Source organism: Thermobia domestica, chromosome 6 (genome assembly GCF_964235325.1).
Source record: "Thermobia domestica chromosome 6, izTheDome1.hap1.1, whole genome shotgun sequence".
Taxonomy (NCBI): Eukaryota; Metazoa; Arthropoda; class Insecta; order Zygentoma; family Lepismatidae; genus Thermobia; species Thermobia domestica.
In genome coordinates this window covers 59,588,671-59,610,024 of record NC_137459.1, presented here as the reverse complement: position 1 = coordinate 59,610,024, position 21,354 = coordinate 59,588,671, and the positions used below count along the sequence as shown (strand labels likewise).

Genomic DNA, 21,354 nt, shown 5'->3' with positions numbered 1-21,354 from the left:
TTGCATGAAGTTTTATTCGAAACAAGCACAATGATATGAACAGAAGTAGGCATTATTCTTGTATTTTTTCCACATACTTCCCACAGACGTTGATGTACTTGTTCCACCGCTTTAACAAGTTTGAAAATTCCCTGTTCGTAAAACTTCTTGTCCTGGGTACGGCCGAACCATTGTCCTTTTAGTACGTTCTTCAAAGCAGGGAAGAAGCGATAGGTCGGTGATAGACACAGTGGCAAGTGGTCAAGGCGCTTAACCGATATTTATAACGTGGTTGACATTGCTGTCACCGTGTCGCATTGTTATGCATGATAATAACTCCAGACACCAGAAGGACAAGTCTTTTCAACATAGCACAAACCGCTGCTTCTCATTTGAGCAACGTCATAGTTCTACATCCTGGCGGGCAACCACTGCTCTGTTTTGATTTCGTTTCACACAATACTACACCGGCATCACCTGCAAGATATGATTTCTGTATTGTCACAGCATATTGGGGACTTCATATCTCCATGTGTTTTTTAAGAAAAGTATACGGTAAATTTCCTTTTGACTATTGGGTCTGTAGGTTTCTGATGAAATATCCTTATAGTTTCATAGTCGAGCTTCATTGTGGCTCAATAGTTGAGCGTTATCGACTTTGATACGAGAGATTGAGATTCAAACATGTAGTTCCTATATCTCATTAAACTACTGGTATACGTTTAGCATGCTCAACGCCAATCAAATAAAACAAATTACACAATAACTATATTAAAATGTATTAAAATGGATTACCTTGGGAAACAGCATATCAATGAAGCTCCAAATTAAAACTGGTGTCGGTGTATCGTCCTTTTGTACTTTCTTCTTTCTGAAATCTGTTCTCAGAAACAAAAATTCGAATGGATCGCTCTTCACCTTATACTGTTCCAGAATAGCTTCATTACCATATGTCACTACCACAACACCTGAAAGGAAAACACATAACAAAATACTGCGGGAACTGTAAATACATCCTTCTTTCTATCATTCATACACCAGAAAATCTAAACACACGATCTAAAAAAATCTACGAAGAATAAACACACAATTTCATACGGATTGTCAAACGTTAGACTTGGTGAGGCAAATATTGTCAATATATCATTAAGCAAGGAAAAATCTTCGTGTAAATGACTAATGGACTCCTGAATACAATTTAAAATATTTCAACAAATAGGCTAAATACAATTATTGGATACTGAATGTTCAGAAGTCAACAATCGATCCCTACAATTAATTGTTAGTGCATTTTGATAGTCGTTTATTCGAATACGCACCATAGTAGTGTTCGAAAGGAGTGCGTTCTATGTAATTCGTTCTTTTTACAGGAAGGAAATCATGGAACGTATTCCTCTTATTTCTATGGAACGAACTAGGAATTCTGCTCACTATTAAAAGGAACATGAACGAAAATTTCAGACTTTATTCACGCTTCTTTTGCAACAACTGAACAACTATTCAAATTTGAGACAGAGTAAAATCACTTTCTTAGAACTGAAATCGGAAGACTCACACTAGCTTGTGGTTATACACCGTGTTTAAAAAAACTGATTTTGGACGGTAATAATTACGGAATATGGGACGTGTCGGCAAGGAAATCAGTGCTGTTTGAATGGGAATGGCCTATAGTTTCAGAAAATCGCCGTTAGATAATAGTCAATGCGTCTTTCAGTTTGCAGTGAATCAGAAGTAAGATGGCATCCGCTCAACAGAAGGCGTTTTATGTGCTACAGTTTGCAAAGACTGAGTCAGTGATTTCGGTCCAGCGTGCTTTTCGTCGGCATTTTGGCATTGATCCACCTGCACAAACAAACAAACAAAAAAAAAAAAAAAAAAAAAAAACTGTCGTCTTCACATAGAAGAAGTGAAGAACAAAACTGCTGTAAACGCAGATACATTCTGTAAAGTTCATGAAGATTTTAGCTATCATCTAGATGTTGTTCGTGCTGCTGCTGGTGGACACATAGAGCATTTGTAATAGCACAGCAAAAACTTGAAGATTTTGTGAGTATTTTGTAATTTATCACATTTTTTAGTATGTTTTTACCAATACATATGGACTTTTAAAATCAGGTCATTCTTTTTGAAATACCCTGTATATATCTTATCTAATATAAATAAAATAAAGAGTTTGTTATGAATGGACCGAGAGTTACCAAATTTTAGTCACGGGTACCTTGGTCCAGGCCCCAGACCAAGACGAAGCGTTTTTTTTTTTTTTTTTCAAAATTCGAACCACGGGGGTCTCAGGGGGGGAGACGTTTACCGGGACATGTAAAAGTAGTAGAAAATGACTGATATTAATGTCAAATTCATAGATTTCACGGTCGCTGAGATCAATGGTGAAACTTCGTTCGCATTAACTTCCAAATTCACCCCATTCGGCTGTGGGCCAGGTGTCACTGGGGGGAAGATACCGAGACATGTAAAATAATCCAAAATGACCGATATTAGTGTCAAATCCATAGTTTTCGCAGTTGCTGAGATCAATGCTGACACTTCCATTAGCGATGACTTGCAAGTTCAGCTACCATTGCATGCGGGCAGGTGGTTACCGAGACATGTAAAAATAATCCAAAATGGCCGATACTAGTGTAAATCCATAGTTTTCGCGGTCGCTGAGAGAATGGTGATACTCCAACAGATGTTGATTTCCAAATACAGCCCCCATTGGCTGGGGGTCAGAGCTTTTTTTTTTTTTTTTTTTATTCGAATCAAGGGGTCTCAGGGGGCGTTTACCGGGATATATAAAAGTAGTAGGAAATGACTGATATTTTTTCCTTTCGTTGTTCAGCTTGTTTACATAGATTTTTACCTGACCCATGCAAAGAATGGGTATTTCACCTAGTATATGAATAAAAACTACTTAAGTTGTATACTTTCCTGATTTTCCCTGACTTTAAAGGTCTGTAGAAACTATATTAGTTGCTATCAATCACAGCATTTCCTTCCTTCCTTTGTTTCCCTTCCATCATACCACCACACCAATTAGAATTAAATTTCTTCTCAAACAATGTTCTAATTATCTTCTTTTTCTCTTTTCTTGTTACCTCTAATATTATTATTTTCTTCCCCTAGTATTTACAACATTCTACATTGTTTTTCCCGCTCGACTCAGTTTTTTTTTTTTTTTTCTAACTCCTCTTACATCCATATTTCGAAAAATTCTATTCGTTTTTCGTCACTTTTTCGGTTAATGTACCTACTTCTGCTCCGTGTAGTACAGTATTCCACATGAAACATTTGATTATCTTTTCCGTAAACTTTATTCAACGACCTAAAAAACTTTCTCGTTTCAAAAGACTTATTTCGTCATTGCCATCCTTAGTTTTATTTCCCATTCACATTTGAGATTTTCACTAATAACACTACATAGATACCAAAATTTAGACATTTTATTTTTATTACTCTCCCTTTTTATTATTATTATTATTATTATTATTATTTCATATTTCCTTTCGTTTCAATCAGTATTTCTTCCATTTTTCTAAGTATTTATTTTTATTCCATATTCTTTTGGCTTTTCCTCAAGCAATCCTACATAATATGAAGTTTTGAACCAGATTCTGTAGTAAGGGACATATAACCTGTAAACCGTATACACCTAATCATTCTACCTTCTACCGACATTAAATGATATGAAATTTTTATTTAAAGTCCCACGATTATGCCTTTTGGTCTAAATGAGATAGATGTTTAACAAAGAATTGGCTACTTGCCAACGAATTCTCTCTTGGGAAGCCGAAATATTTTCCATACGTTTCGGAACGACAAATTATTTCCGTCTTCAGTGGCAAGGTAACAAGGATAAAAACAGATAGGAAATAAAAGGTGTAAAATCAGGGATACATAGCACTATATAAATGTAACGTAAAGAATGGATACTGAAATGTCACGAGCAGAGCACAGCGCAAAAGAGTGTGCTGGATTGAAGGAGGCGCTATATCTATGTTACGTCACTATTGCTAGATTCAAAATAAGCATCAAAGATAGGTAACCAGATTCTATCAATGTTGCCAGTATCCAGATTTAAAGACGGTTTATATTTATGAATAAAGAATGATTTTTTAATCTTTCTTTTTTCTCGGAATGCTAATGCGCCCATATAGTTTTACAGACAGATGATTGTTGAAACTGAAGATATTGAAACAATTGATAGCATGAGAATGTGGAAGAAAACGGGGAAAATCCTCGAGAAACCCACAGAAGATACGATGTTGTCCACCAGAAGCTCATATGACCTGGTCTGGAATCGAATTAAGGACACTTTGTACCAGAGATGTGCGCACTACCACTGAACACTCATGTGCCCAACGTTCTACCGAAATATCATCTTGTTTAGTTAAATTTGCTTCATCGCGAGAGCATTGAATTGAGTTGATTTTAACAACCCTTTCAGCGCCGAGGCTATATGACACGGGACCTTCTGATTAACGTGGAATCCGAACCACATGAGCTCCCGCTGCGAATCGATCTCGGGTATTCCACGCCAAAGGCGCAAAAGACGAGAGCTTTCGTACACAAAATACCCTAAAACTGTTACCAGTTCTTTTACTGTATGATGTGTATTGAACACAAACTTTATTTATTTAATTTTATTTTTTGGAATCTTGTAAAATTTGCTACTCTTCACTTTTATCTTTTAAATTTCAGGTAAGATGTTTGCGTCTATTTTAACATGACACTAAAAATGCAATTCCACTGGTCCCTTGTATTACGTTATTGATGATCGCGTTAATTTCTTTAATTGATATTGAAATCTTTCGTTTCGCATAATTGTTGATATGTGTTTAAGCAAACATCAAATCATCTATCGAAATCGAACAGAAATATTTGACCGTCCCTGGTTCGATCCCAGCTCACATCAAGTGAACATTGTGGTGGACAAACACCGTGTGCGTGAGTTTTCTCGGGGTTCTCCCGCTTCCTTCCACTTTCTTCATTCCACAATTTCATTCATTTCTCATCATCACCGTCTCACTTAGCCTAGCCAACATAATTTAACTTAAAGATTTCATTTCATTTTTTGACCGTCCCTGTATATGTAGAGCTATAGAAAACATGAAAAATTATTCTTTTTGACTTATGTTTAAACATCTGCAATTATTTTTATTCGTTACTGTGTACAACTTGTAGAAATACAGTAATGAGACCATATCGAACTCTTACCTCTCTGAGTGCTATGCCAGTCTACATAGTTCACCAGTTTTCCTTCGTTATATCTTAGAGAATGGAAAGAGTTCATTTCCTTGAAAACCAAGTTGAAGTAGTTACTAGTTTCAAATGGATTCTTCTTTGCAAGGGTGAGAATGATATCTTGGAAAGGATTGTTGAACAATGAGACCTCGTCCATCGTCTTAAATGTCCTGTAAAAATGAAATCCATAATAATTTTGATGATGTTACTAATTTTTATGATATTTTAAGCAAAACACAGGTAAATATTTTCATGTAATGACAGTATTGACTCGTAAAACTTAAAAAACAGGAAATAAATCAAGTAAGATTTAAAAGTAAAGACCACTATAGGGTCTATTTTTTCCATTCAGTATTCAGTACATCAAATTTTCATCCAACTCCAGTTCGATCGTATATAGTAGCGAGTCATTTTTGTATGGTATGGAACATTTGATCCAACCTATCTAAAATAACATCTGTCTTATTTTCCAATCAATTTTTTGGGGTCGCGGTGGCTCAGTGGTAGAGCGTTCACCTCTGATACATGGGGTCCCTGGTTCGATCCCAGCTCGCACCAAGTGAGCTCTGTGGTGAACAAACACCGTATGCGTGGGTTTTCTCGGGATTCTCCCGTTTCGTCCCACTTTCTTCATTCCACCATTTCATTCATTTCTTATCATCATCGTCTCCTTTACCCTAGCCGGCATAACCGTGGGAAGTAAAATTCAAAAACATCATTTCATTTCATTTTCATTTTTTTTCCAACCATTTTTTGTTCAAGTAAAACAAATGAAAAGTTCCCGCATTCTTTAACAGATGGGAAAGAAAATCTCTAATGCCGTTCTTCATATTTAAGTATGATGCGTGCAAAAGAAGCTATGGAAATATTAATTTTAAATTATATGCAGCACCCATACATATATGAGTCAAGATCGAAATTATATCGGAAGCATAAGCGAAGAGACGCAGTAGCAAAAATTGTTGATGAATTCTAGTTTGTTCGGTCAAATATAATGAATACAAGAACTTGACCTTTATTTGACTTTCCCCGAAAAATCAAGGACACTATATACATCGTACGAGTTCAGCCAAACTAATCCGATCAGAATCGAAGTTGGGACAGTGGTAGATCTTAATAAGTTATATAAATGAATGAAATATATGTGCAGGTCTTGGGCACCCCAGTTATGGGCAGTCAAAGTTCGCGTCATATTTTCGAAGACAAAACCCCACGCATATGCAAATGATCCAATCAGAATTACATTTGGCATATGGCAGACCTTGACCTGAAGCCACAAAGTCCCGTTACCCGTTAAGAAATGCTAATGTAAGTTTTCCCGTTACCCCTTTATAAATGCTAATGTAAGGTTTTCCATTATTAAAGATTGTGTGAACGATGGCTGATACTTCCAGTTACACTATTGAAGAACGTGTTTTTGCAATTTTTGGGTGCATGAGAGAAACTACACAGGTAAGACACTGGCAGAAGTGTATGCAGACTTTCGGACAAGGTTTTAACTAGATCCTCCCCCGAAACAAACTCTTTTACGATGGGAACAGAAACTCTTCGCCACAAGAAATGTGAAGGATAAGGAAAGAAGTGGCACATCGTCCACACGAGCAGAAACATGTCGTCATCCTTTGTTATGAGAATGGTCGACAGACTGATCCATTGGACACTTAATGTTTCCTATCTCAATAAAACTTCACGAAAGCATTCAGTTCTTTCCTTGTAGTTATTTACGTACGTTTGGTGGTTTATGCTACTTATTCTCATGGGTAACGGGACTTTGTGGCCACCCTGTATGTAATCATCCGATCAGGATAAAATTGGGCATGGTGTTGGACCTTGATCTGTTATATAGCGTGTGAAATATTACGTTGTGCAGGTTTATTGTTCACGAGTTATTATGGGCGGTCAAATTTTGCGTCATACCTTCGAAAGCTTAAACCCATACGCCGAACTCATTCGATCATGGCTTGATCATGATTGACCTTGATCATGGCTGTAGACCTTATCCGCTATATAAGGGTGTTACATATTATATTGCGCAGGGTTTGGGTGCCCGTGTTATACACAATCGAATATTTAAATTAATTTACTGGACAATATAAAAATATAATAAATATTTTTTAATAGAAATGAAAGGCCAATCTTGGACAGAAAAACTAAAAATGAAATGAATGATGATTTTTCTTTAAACAATTATGCGTATTTCACTTGTATTTAAATAGAAGATATTTGATTGTGATACTGCAAACTACAGGCTAGTTTGTGCTCTGAAAACTGAGATATTGTATTATTTATAATAATGCATGCTGTTGCAGTTTACACATGACTGTTTGTTTTGGGGAGAATGTACTTGATATTCATTTCTAGAAATACTTGTCAGTGCAGGTTTCTGAGGTAGAAAGGTTTTTTACCTCGCATTTCTTTTCGCAAAATTTCAAAGCAGTGCATTTATATTTCTATTGATTTAGATGTATTTGCGCAAGGCGTCGCAAAATCATCATTTATTATCTTCCTTGTGACTCCAACAGTGCCGTGCCCTGGAAAATAAGCGCTCGGGGCGACAGTATACGATGGCGCCCCCGTATATATGAGTGAGGTCAACAGACCAGCAGCAAAGCGCCACCGTGGTTGGCGCGAACCGTAAGAAAATATTCAAAAATAAATCCAGCTTTTCCTTGATTTTGAGCACTTCTTTATTACTTTTTTCCTTCCATTTTATACATGTGCACATGCATTTTCCTAAAATGAGTAACATTATAGGACCACTTCCTGAAGCAGGAAGAGGATTTAAGTACATACTAGTTTGTACTGATACGTTGACGGAACTAGTTAAATTAATACCTTTATGTGAGACCACAACTAAGTCCATTGCTAATACATTTGTCAAAAAATTCGCCAGTGATTAGGGTGTAAATAGACGAGTGGTGCGCTTTTAGCAAGTGTCTAGGGACACAAAAAGTATAAATCTGACGCTGGCCAAATTAAATGATAGATTGAAAAATAATGCTCTTGATCTAAAATATTCCAAATAATTTTTCCTCTCTCTTTTTCCTTTCCATTCTTCTTCCCGAATTTTGCGTCCCCTTACTTCGGCGCCTGGGACCGTCGCCTCCCCCTCCCCCAGGCACGGCGTTGGACTCCAACAATCAAATTTTGCTATAGGAAGTGTGAATTCATCCTGTTGAATTGACCCAAGCACACAAGCGCGAAATTTGTTTGTTTGTTTGGTGAAGAAGTTTTATGCCCCTTTTCAGCACCAAGGCTATACAAGACGTGGACCTACCATTTAAGGTAGAATCTAAACGACCGTAATGCATTTAGTGCTATCCGTTCTCCTATTTGATGGTGTATAGTCACTTCTCGAAATTGTCCAATGTTTTCTCTCATACATGATTAGTAGAATTGGATGCAGTAGTCCATGTCATAAATTTGATGGAAACATGAACTGTCTATAATGGGCTTAATTTCAGATACTGATAAGAATGGACAGAAATTGGGACTCATGAAAACGTAAGAGATATAAGCCGAGCAAAGTGACTCAACATGAAATGGACAGTTTTACGTCCTACGATTATGCTGTCTAGGCTAAAGAAGACGGTTATGATGAGAAATAAATCGAATGGTAAAATTAATAAGGTGGGAGGATACGGGATAACCTCGAGAAAACCCACGCACACGGTGTTTGTCCACCACAAAGTTCACTTCGCGCAAGCTGGGATCGAACCAGGGACCCCCATGCACCAGAGGTGAAAATCTCTACCACTGAGCCACCGTGGCCCCGTAACTCGATTTCTGAGACGTTGAAATTGCAGAAATTATACAATGACTCAACACTGAATTAACATCTATTTATAACAGTTAATCGACAATAAATAGTTTCCAGCAATTGCCTTCTAGACTTGACTATATGTCGGTGTTATGTTGTACTTAACTCTAATTCCAACTCACAGACAGTGATCAAGTCATTCTTGTCAGATTATAGTACGAGTTCATTTCTGTAATACTCAGATTCAAATTTACTATATTATCTTGGAGATACACTATTCGTTCCTGAAACGATTTAAGAGTTTAAAGTTCTTTCTTTTCTTTCTCTTTTGGCCCCTTTTCTCTTTTGAATCTGTGATTTTGTTTTTGACTGTATTTTACAAATAGTAACGTGTAAATACTTACATCGGTATATATTTTCTTAATCGATTCATAATCCGCTCATCTGAAATAGACTCCGGATCTGGCATTTCAAAATCTTCACCACATCTGAATTCAATGCATCTGTTTTGAGGTCCTTCCATGTCTGTTTGGAATTCACGATTAACACGAAGGAGTTTCAGCTATGGAAAAAAAAAAAAAAAAAAAGATTCACTTCTTTCCTTTAAAACACAATTGATAGAAACTTACTAAATATAATAGGTTTTAAACTAGAGTAAAATGCACGATTTAGCTTATCTAACACAACAGAATATTCGAAAGAGATTTAACTGTACAAAACAAAATCTAGATTGACATTTCTCAAAAAGCATCTTGTTCTTCTCTGTCAAGCTCTCGTTTGGTGGTCAACAAGGTTGTTCTAATTGTTGTTAATCACTTGAGATAAATGGTTCACTCTTTGTTTTAATTCCTTATCTATGTACTTTGAAGAGACTACAATTATTACAATTAAAATTATCAACAGTATTCACAAATTTCACTTAGATGATAGCTTTATTTTACTTCCTTTGCGCCGTTAACGGAAAAATCTGAAAACATGGATATTTAAATAGAGCATATACTAATTCCAAAGTAATTCCTTGATTTTGTTACGATACATCCCATAGTTCTCGAGCTATGAAGCTTTCAAATCTATTTTCCGTCGTTTTTGACAGCTTATAACTTTAGATGGACGTATTTTTCTATGTTACCTACACATTTTTTTTGCTTCTTTTCGAGATCCCTTACAAGATGGTTACCTTGATGGTCACCATTATTTCAGCACCCGAACAGAGCGGGTTGTCATCCATGTAAACAAAGTCAAGACCCACTGCACTGTGTAAAGGACAAACATATCTGTTCAGGATTTCGGCAAAATATAGTTCTCCAGTAACGGACCTGCATTGAATATGTGCAGCGGATTTCTTTCATTTTTCTCATTATGTCAGCCCATACCATAACTACAGGATCCCCACACCTACCACATTTACATATATGCTTTAGGTGATATCCTACTCTCCACATCATGTGATATCCAGAATCACTTGTCGCCCGGAACCATGATTCATCTTAAAACACATTTGATCATCTCCCAGGTCTCACCAGGGAAGGGTCCGAGTGGGGCACTCGAGTTGCCGAACGGCATGTATCAGATATAAAAGATGGTGTGAAACTATGTTTATATGCAAATTTACCGTATAGCGGCTCAGGGCAACATGCAAAACAGGAGAGCCGGAAGAAATATGGCCGACCGCAGGACCCAGCAACAGAAAAAGCTAAGGAATCACTTGTTCCGCGCGTGAATGGCAACAGAAATGAAGCTAAATGTTTAGTAGTAGATGCATAAAATCTAATTATGTAATTAACATAATGGCTGCCATATTGAAAGTGGCTATCTTGAATTTGGATTCACAGTATACAAGAGAATGTGAGTCATGTGGCATATGAAATCGCACTGAAATTTTACCAGGAATACATTGATGTTAACCATTCTTTAGTAACTGTTGTGAGTGGAGAAGTAACATGCAAGAAGGACGCATATAATCTGTGTGATATTGACTCACTAGTATGATGCTAGAGCTTGGAGAACTCTGGTTTGTATACAGACCAAAGGAAAAGTGTGTTTATATCAAGAATAGTTGCGAGTAAGGGAAAGATAATCATTGACGACAAAGAAAGAAGAGACTAAAGGTGACTCCGTGCCACCTACTGTGTGCCCAGTTTGCAGACAGAAAATACTCGAGAAAGCTTATTAGCTAGTATCTGCGTTATCAGTGAAGTAGTCAAGTAAGATAGAGTGGTTGGTGAGCCACTGTTGAGGCAGTGCTAGAAAATGACAAGGTATATTCTAATTCATCATATGGAAAAGTTATTTCTTCTTGTGGGCATGAATATGAATCTCCAGGTAGTTGTGTCATTATTAGTGCGTGAGTTTGGGACGTGCAGCAATCCCTGCGAAGAGGATCAGAAATATAGTTATTAGTGAATACTGATACAATAGTCAAAGAATATCAAACGTTAGAGATAGATGATAGCGTGTCAAGTGTAAATAGCTCTTGTGTTTTCATCACACTCTTATACTGTTCACATCAACTGTCCTTCATAGATCGGTATGTACCTTTATCATTATACTTGCTTATGTGATGATATATGTTACTTTCTTTGAAAAGAACCACGTTATAATTGTTCCTGCAATCCCCAGCCCTCCTTTGTGTCGGGTGTTTTAACGTGACAACAACTATTCGTCTTTTACACTGCAATATTACCAGCTCTTTGCACGTACAAATGCTCTTTGTAATCTTTTTCTAGATGAGCATCATGTGCCAATATTATTCCGACAGATTATTCCGCACTTTGTTTAAATATCCCCTCACGATTTTCTTGCATGTTACTTCTCAACTTACAATACAGTTACTACAAAATGGTTAATACCAATGAATTCCTGAGAAAATTTCAGTGCTATTTCATATGCAACGTGACCCACTTTCTCATTTACATTGTGAATCCAAATTCAAGATGGCCACTCAATATGGCGGTCATCATGTTAATTTCATATATAGCAAATATTATCATGCATCTACCTTAATTTCTGTAGCCATTCACGCATAGAACGATTGATTCCTTAGCTTTGTTATGCTTGGCCCTACGGTCGGCCATATTTCTTCCGGCTCTCCTGCTTTTCCATGTTCCCCTCAGCCGCTATAAATTTGCATATGAACATAGTTTCACACTCTATTTCATGTTTGATACATTTCGTTCGGCAACTCGAGTGCCTCATTCGGACCCTTCCCTGGTCAGTGAGAATATTTCCTACACCATTTAACATGGCACAACGATACGCGAGCGACAATGAAGCACATTTTACTGCATTCACGCCCCCCCCCCCCTTCCCCTATTCAACCGTCATGATTTGGTTCCGGGGAATACATCAACACAAGAGCACCGGCCAACGTGTGAGTAATTTGGGTTGGAATCACAATTGATTCCTTTTTACAACTGGCCTATGTACAAAGCTTGTCGAACTGTTGTACTTCTTCCTCATCCTTTTACTATAGATATGAACAGTTGTTCCTCTTATAATAGCAGTTTTCTGAAGTGGGATAGTTGCAGTCTTTTTATGATAACAAAGATCGCAGAGCACGCCTTCCTTTACTGACAGGTACAACGACACACTAGTTCCTCTACTGGTATATTTTTAATACGAAGACACAAGGCCGTGTAAACTAAAGTTATAGGCCAATATTTGTTTGTTCCTTAGCAATTTCCAAGCAGTGCACATAGAAAAGGTAGTATTTCGGTAAGAAGAAGAGCTAAGTGGATTTGCTTTGGTGCGGAATATGGAACGAAAATTTAAAGAAAAGCTTGAAAACTAATAATCAAAATAAACACGAGAACTACAAAAGAACTGGAACTGAAGAACTATGAAGTTGGATAAAAAAAAAAATTAAAAAAAAGTAAATAATTTTCGATAAAAAGGCATCATAATTAATTTGTATCTGAAACGTAAACGACCAATCAAAGGGAGAATAGAAATGGCGAAAGTCTTTAGGAAAAAGAAAATTAAATCTTATGGGTACCTAAACAAAGAATTAAAAAAGACTCATCAAATGTTTTGTATAGATTACTGCATTCTAGGGCTAGTAATATGAACATTATATGGAGGCGTTTGAAATGTGGGTATGAAGAAGATGGAGAAAATTTGAGTGGAATGGAAAACTAATAAGTAAAAGTTATGGAAACGATAACACTGTTGGAGATAACATAGTGGAAAAAGAGGAAACGAAACTAGTGAGGACCTAATTTGAAAAGAAATCGTTTTATTAGAAATATGATAGAAAATATGGCAGCAAGTGAATAAAAAAAATAAAAATAAAGATTGAATAAATACGTAAGAAAGGGTGAAGGTTCCGCGTTCAAAGCAAGTGGTTATCCTGATTGAGGTTTATTCGATTTTTTTTAACTAAACGAATGCCAAGGTGGTACCTTTCATAGGTATTGGATTATTTTCTTCGTCATTGTTATTGTTGTTGGTTATTAGTGATTGCAGTGGAAATTGGCTTCGTAGATTCTACCTGGAAGTTTGTTAGAAGACATAAATAATTAAGAGGTTAGCGGATGGAAGTTTGGCTAAATTACGGCAAATGACTAGTCAGTGATTGCAGAATACTTATAATTAAGACAGGGATATCCACGCCCCCAAATCGACCGTTCTTGTCCTCTCCCCTAAATCTAAATCTACCATTCTAATTTCCAAATGTATCATTCTGTCCCAAAAATGTAGCTTTCTATCTCCCAAATTTACCCTTCTTTAGTTCGATTGTACTATTTTTTAAAGAAAAATTGTCCCCTCCAATATTCTCATGGGCGCAAATTGCGGGAACCTCTGATGAAGACTTTATACCACTTTGTGCTATTGTCGATTTTCGAAATCTTTACCACATGGCATACGAAAAGGCGCAAAATAAAGATTCAACACAATATATGAACACAAATTATTACATCTTTAATAATGAGATCTTCCTTTCCTAGGGAAAAAAGAAAAACCTATCTGAAGAAGTACAATAAACAAAATAACATTTAAAAGAAACCAGATAATCATTGAAACATTTCCACATTTATACAACAACACGGTATATCCTTGCTGTGTAAATTTGACAGAAACTTAAATTTTTATTATCTCCTGGCGTAAGCATAGGAGAGCTTATAGTTTCACACCAAGTATATATATATTGTGTGTGTGTGTGAATGTGGCAGTTCATTTCTCGGTAACAAGCCAAATTTGAACCAAATTGGTGGCCAAATAGCCCATGGACAAGGGAATAAAAATTGCTACATTTGGTGGAAGGGCTCGGCCAGGAACAAGTTCGGCTCGGCAACAGACTTTTCATAAGTACGATTCATCAATCTAAAATGACTAACGTAGAAACTTACTTTGTGAAATTGAGTACAAGCTAAAAAATAATCTTTGGCAAAAGCATTTTGACGTAATCCTTAAAACAAGTAAGGGTCACCAACTATCGAGATACAATATTATATGCACGACTTCTCGTTTCCAGAGGGATAAGGACAGAGATGTATTACACTCTTAGGGATCCATTTCAAAACAAATGTGTCTCGCTATCTCTTGTCATTTTTGCTCGGATACCTGTCGACAAAACGGAAGGACGACCGAGCCGTTCTCTAAATCTTCTCATACATACGCATACCATAGTTTGAAGATCTAAAAAAACATTACTGAATCATATTAACCTCACTTCCAGATAGAACAATAGACAAGAAGGAGAATTACTGCGTCCTGTTCAAATACCACTTTAAAGTCGTAAGAGATAGATTGATGCCCATCGTACAGCAATGGAAGTTGTTATTAAAGAAAAAAAAAAAAAAAGAAAGAAAGAAAGAAAAGAAAAGAAAATATTTACTTGAACTTCAGCGTCATTCTGTAATGTAATAATTCCCTCAGCTTCTTCCTCTGTTGGTAAATACTCCAAAAACCCATCCTTTGAATCCTCAGGACCTCGATGACGGAATTTATATTTTTTCCGCAGAGCAGTTTCCGCTATTCCAAATTCCATGGAGATCTGAAAAACATTCACCGATCAACTTAATTACTAAGAAACACAACTTAGAGCAGTACGGATAGCAGAGTTTTAAGCGAAATAAAAGTTGGCAAACGATATAGCAACAAGAATTTCAGAAGTGATCCAAAAACTGGATCAAAAGCTTGCGATATTGGCCAAAAATTTTAGGAATGATAATAATAATAAAAAAAAAAAAATTACAAAATTGCGATCTTAGTCAATAATTAGTTTTTGGATCAGCGGTCTAAATTTTTGAGTGGCCCCTAAATCGAGTTTTCGTACTTTTTACCTGAAATTTTTGCTTGAAATATATTGGATCTTTTGATCCAATAAAAATTCATCTGAAGATGGTAAGCAGTTACTTTCACGACCAATACTGGAATGGAAATTAACCGATAAAAAAAAAAAAAAAAAAAAAAAAAAAAAGTCAGAAAAAAATACATTGATATATTAATGTACTACCATGAGCAAAATAAATGACGCGTCTCTTTATTTTGAAGTTTTTTGAAAATATCTCCGTTTTCTTTACATGTTCGAAATTTCGGAAGGTTTCCCCAGCAGGACAGGTTAATAACAAACCCGTTTTTAATATTTGTGTTAGATATTAGCTTAAAATAAAGAAATTAGAAGCAAAAAACATTAAATCGACAGAAATCTCGAGAATTACCAACTCTGCTAAAGTGGGAAATTTTCAAGAACACGAGGGAATTCTGAATTTCAACACGAAGCAGCGACATCTAGGTCATTGAGAGAAATGTGGATTAAATCTACAAACTAAACTTTTAACGAATATTTCTAGTATGTCTTATTATATGCATTATCTGCAAACTCCAAATATATGAATATATGCTAAGTATTAACATAAAGATAGAGCAAATAGTGGAAATTATCTATGGAAAAGGACGAATTGGTAGGACGATCGTTATGAAATATCGTCTTTACCGGAACAGGCTTAGTTCACGTAAAAAGCAAATAGCTCAGTTAGTTAAAGCAACGAGTCTGTATGTTGAAGGTAGCGGGTTCGATCCCATGGAAATGCCGTTGTCATTTTTATCACTACACTACGGTTATTTTATTTATTTTTTTTATGTGGGAAAGAATCAAATTGTAACGTATGTGTAAAACTCATGACGATACCAAAAAAAGAAAAAATGCCGTTGTCGCACTTGCATTAGCGTCCCTAATTTTGTTTGCAAACAGTTTCGTAATTATTTCCCCTGTGCTCACTGCTCACCATATGCTCGCTGGCGCATAACGAATGTTTCCCAGTAAATGTTAATTCTAATTTGGAGAATTTTATAAAGTTTCACAATATTTCTCACTAGATAGTCTTCTATCTACGTGTTTGGATATTTTGATAACAGATGTCCCTATTAAATGTTTAATTTTCCCTAGATCAGGGCTGTCCAAATGGCGGCCCGCGGGCCGCATGCGGCCCGCCAAACCATTTCCTACGGCCCACAAAGCTTTCATGATTTACGATTGTTATAACTGATAATATTTTAATTTTATTCATTCATTCATTTAATGTTTCCACTCTTCTTTCGGAATAAGGCATCCATTTAGCGCTTCTATACAACAAAAAGGAGCAGGCATCCAAGACAACACTGGAGTCAGTAATGTAACCGTTGCTGAAAGGGACGATTACTTCAATGAACGAATTTATATTTGATCTAGCTTTTTAAATCAGACCCTTTCTTCCTCGAACTTTGCCTAGAAGCCATAGCGCGCAAGAAATACACCACTTCTTGTGATAAACACAATTTAGCATACTTTCCAAGCTGCAATCGTCTGACATTAGATTTTGAAAAGGAAGCGTTTAATTTTTCTGAGTTCTGTAGAAACATCGAGAGTATCATGAATGGATTTAATGCGAGATTCTCAGATTTTGACAAATTAAAAAAACGGCATAGCATTATTTACTAATCCATTGACAATAAACATCGAAGAACAAGCTCCAAACTTACAGCTCGAACTTTGTGACTTTCAGTCTGACCCATTCTTTCAGACAAGAACAAAGAAAGGAGTAGATTTTTCAGACTACTTTCTAACAAACGTTTCCCTAGCTTTTGTGTGTTGTGTTGGAAAATAGTGTCACTGTTTGGTAGTACTTATCTGTGCGAAAGTGCATTTTCCACCATGAAAATTGCAAAGAATTGCTCCAGAAGCTGCCTTGGAGATTCTTCTCTCTTACATCTGCGGGTTACATCTTTTACAAGAGGAATGGATGTAGATACCCCAGCCCTTGTAAACGCTGCTAGTCACCCTCATTAGTCACATTGAATAGGAATGTTAAATTTCAAATATATTTTTTATATTTTTCTTTTGTAGTGTAATAATAATAATAATAATAATAATAATAATAATAATAATTATTATTATTATTATTATTATTATTATTATTATTATTATTATTATTATTATTATTATTATTATTATTATTAGCTGCGGCCCTCCACCTTACTAGTAAAGACAGTTATGGCCCTCAGGCTTATTATAATTGGACACCACTGCCCTAGATGTTTAATTACGGAAAAGTTTTACAATGTATTTGTATTGAATTGAAATTGTTTTGAATTTACTACATAAGGTAAGTAGACCCAAGGAGGAGAACTCAAGTAATTGATATTCTACGTAAAAGCAACCTATTGTAGAATGATGATGCTTCTTACCTTCATCACATAATCTTTACGTTAGAGAGTCAGAGAGAGAAAAATCCTGTTTTTCCTCCTCTATGACCACCCATCTTAAACCTCTACATATCATTGTTCGTCTCACAAAATTTCGGTGCTCCAAAAACATTCAAATAATAATAATAATAATAATAATAATAATAATAATAATAATAATAATAATAATAATAATCCTGAATATGCCATCCTTACATAATGTAAGGATATCTTAGTTTCCTAGTTTAAATCTTAAATATCTTAGTTTAAAATGCTTTCTTTAGTACTTATTTGAGCAACCATGTAGGAGGGGGTACGACTTTTTATTTTGCCCCTGTCATTTCAGTACCCTTCCAACAGAAAGTAATTTTTGATAAGCAGGACAGACAAAATGAATAAGAAATATATTTACAGCATCCTCTCCCCTTTCATGATTGGAATATCACGTAATATTTTTTATTCTACGAAAGATGGCCCTTTGCGGTTAGGAGTAGGTAACTAAAAAAATACCTAATATATAGCGCCCCTTGATTGTAATATTACCGCTTCTTTATTTGTACGAGGGAGCCCCTACACAATCAAGGGTGACAAAAAGAATAGGAAGAGTGTCTATGGATTCCAGCACGAACTCCTGGGGGAGTGGAGGGGAAGTGAAACATTCTTTTGATGATGTGAAGCTGTCACAAATTACCACTTAACTAAACTAAACAATAGTGGGGGGAACCGGAGCCCAGTCAGTTTAAATTGATGTAAAAGTTTAATTTTTGGCTTCATATTAAAGTTTTGGTTTCAAATGAGAATTTCAGTCCAAGTGGTCAATGATCAAATCTCGTGGGGCTCTTCAGTGTAGGCTAATACGGCCCCCTTATGAGAAAAGGCAAAATTATTAACATGTTTATAACTTTCGAATTTTTCGTCTATTTTAAAGAAATATTTTGCTTCGTATTAAAGTGTTGGTTCCAAATGACAAATTCAGTCCGAGTGGACAATGATCAAATCTCCGGGGGGGGGGGGGGGAAGCTCTTCAGTATAGGGGGCTACGGCTCCCTTATGGGAAAAGGCAAAAATATGAAAATGCTTATAACTTCCGAATTTTCCGTCTATTTTAAAGAAATTATTGGCTTCATATTAAAGTCTTGGCTTCAAATGACAATTTCAGTCCGTGTGGACAATGATCAAATCTCGGAGGGCTCTTTGGTGTAGGGGTTTCGGCTTTTTTTATGGGACAAGATTCACGTAGTTGATATTGCAAAATTGTTTTATATATATAAGTGGAAACTTGCACCATTTGGTTAATTTTACCTCTTATGTTTTGCAGATTCATATTCCAAGCAATAGTTACTCCGTAGAGCTAAAAGAAGGCACTTACTAGTTTCATTAAAATGAAATGTCTTTTGTGAGAGGAACGAACAGGCACCCAAACGTTGGTTGAGTCGTACGGTTGAAACTCGTTAAGCTCGCTTCAATTATTATTATTATTATTATTATTATTATTATTATTATTATTATTATTAAAGCTTTTTGCTCCTAATTTAGTTATTTTACTTTATTATTTAACGAATATATTGAAAATTGTCAGAGACACGTATGCAGTAATTTATTTCGGGAGGGGTCCGACTTCAATATTAGGATAAATTATAATAAAATTTTAAAAGATAATCCCCAAAATTAGGCGAAATTTACAGAAAAGTTGGGGTTTCAGAGGGGGTCCGGACCCCCTGGACCCACCCCTAAATGCGTCCTTGTTTGTCAGTAACATTTCCTCATTTTGAAACCCTCAAAAACTTCGGATAGACTATATAAAGGAAAACGAGTTATTTTCGATAAAATATCACTTCAAGGAGACGCGACAGTTTTATTGCACATGGTGGTATCCAACGTTCACAAGGGCAAGAATTCCTTCCCTTTTATTCTTTTGCTATTGTGCTGTATCGAAAGGTCAGGTTTGTAACATATTACTCCTACGAACAAGCATGACTGGCAGATAGGAATACTGAACACAACTCCAGAGAAATGCATGCTGAACTGACGTTTATAGCTACGCTTTGGTGATTTGCCCTCAAGGTCAATCGAGTGGTAATTCAGTTCCGTCTCTGTTCTTAAGCCATGTTCGTATTACTTCGAACAGTTTTGATAATGAAAAGCATGCCTGTTAATATAACAGACTTCTTTCGCGTAAGAAATCGAAACTCAGTTGGTCAGAGCAACTAGTCTGTAAGAATTAGGTTGTTAGTTAGTTAGGAGCCCAGTACGAGTAAGGGTTTTTATTACTATTGTTTTTATCTTTTTTGTGTGAGGAAAAATCAAATTGTGACATCCCGATATCAAATGTATTTGATTAGGTAGTTTTGTCTTAGCTAAACTTTAAACATCAGTAACTGTCGAAATTATTTCATTAACCGATCACTTACTGAACATTTCAAACACGTCAAACCAGTGGCATAAAATGAAGGTTAACCTCTCCTCCGCAGTCCTTAGTTATGCGTCCGTACTTTCAAGGGCGGACTAAGGGCCGGGCGACTGCCCGGGGCGCCAGAGAAAGAGGGGCACCAAAACGAGCCTCAAAAAGTAAATTTTATAATGTGCTTTCTACTGACGTTTTTGGTTTATATTCTTGTAAAGTAGTGGCAATTATATGATCTTTTTCCATTTCACTATGGAAGAAGAGAGTTTCATAGTACTAAGGGGGCTGTATCGAAAAATTGAGAGATGGCATGTAGAATAAAGAGTGCCGGGAATTAAGTATTGTTTGTTTGTTTGCTTGAGTTTAGCGTTCCACGGTTATGTCTTAATGGGCAAGGGAGATGTGGATACTAATTATAGTGGAATCCGAACTACTTTTATCGTTCAACAGTAATCCACCGGGAATTGGACCCGGTACCACAGAAGGCAGGCGTGCTAGCCACTACACCAGGGGGGGTGGAGTTGGTATTGTTTATAGCGGGCCATATTCTTTGTGAAGTTTTCCTAGGTAAGGATTTCTTTTTGAAAATGGGTTTAAAACAGGGGCGTCATTTAGGGAGGGCAGGGAGGGGCATTTTCCCCCCCCCTGAGTTTGAGATGTATATAGATTTTATCATTAGAATAGTAGTAAATCAGTGAAAAACGCGAAATTTTACTTATATCAAGAGGTCTTGCCCCCCCCCAAACCAAAATCTGAAATGACGCTCCTGGTTTAAACTATTAAAAACACTATGATAAAATGTAAAATATAGGCTACTACTAGGGGAAGGGCGCCAAAAAGTCACTTTGCCCGTGTGAAAATCCTGCTCCGCCCCTGCGAACTTTCTGTATACTTTTTGGCCTTGCAGCTTGTGCGGTCCCCACGCCACATTGTTGCGGGGGCGCTATTTACGCCTACCCTTCGAACGTAATTCAATAACGGTTTAAGAAATTCTACCATCAGCGTGGAAACGGGAATATATTTTTCTAATAGTCCCATAGAACTTTCACTCAGAACGCCAGTTGCAATTTTTCAGAGTGGGCTCTGGCTAAGTAGAAGGAAGATCTGTTTCCTAAGTAAGTTCCTTTCAGAAAGTTTGCTATTTCTTTAACAGTGATGTAAATAAACATACTCATCGTTATTACCTCGACACCAAACCATCCTGGACAAATCCCTCTAGAACAATGATCGGCAAAAGTTATTCTGCCTAATTTTATAAGCGACTCAAGGGCGAAACACTTGTTAACGAAAGCAATGTTGTGTATATACT

At 36.4% G+C, this 21,354-nt stretch overlaps 1 protein-coding gene across 7 annotated transcripts in view; it reads right to left on the bottom strand.

Moving 5' to 3' along the window:
* Positions 1-21,354, bottom strand: part of LOC145688030 (dynein axonemal intermediate chain 3-like) — a 102,479-nt gene that overhangs the window by 41,302 nt on the left and 39,823 nt on the right. For all 7 annotated transcript variants that reach the window (XM_081761712.1, XM_081761710.1, XM_081761715.1 and 4 more), the window contains exons 5-8: positions 14,814-14,972; positions 9,382-9,539; positions 5,191-5,387; positions 775-947 (exon numbers count right to left, since the gene is read on the bottom strand). In XM_081761712.1, the coding sequence (XP_081617838.1) occupies positions 775-947; positions 5,191-5,387; positions 9,382-9,539; positions 14,814-14,972 (687 nt within the window). The remainder of the gene's footprint in view (positions 1-774; positions 948-5,190; positions 5,388-9,381; positions 9,540-14,813; positions 14,973-21,354) is intronic.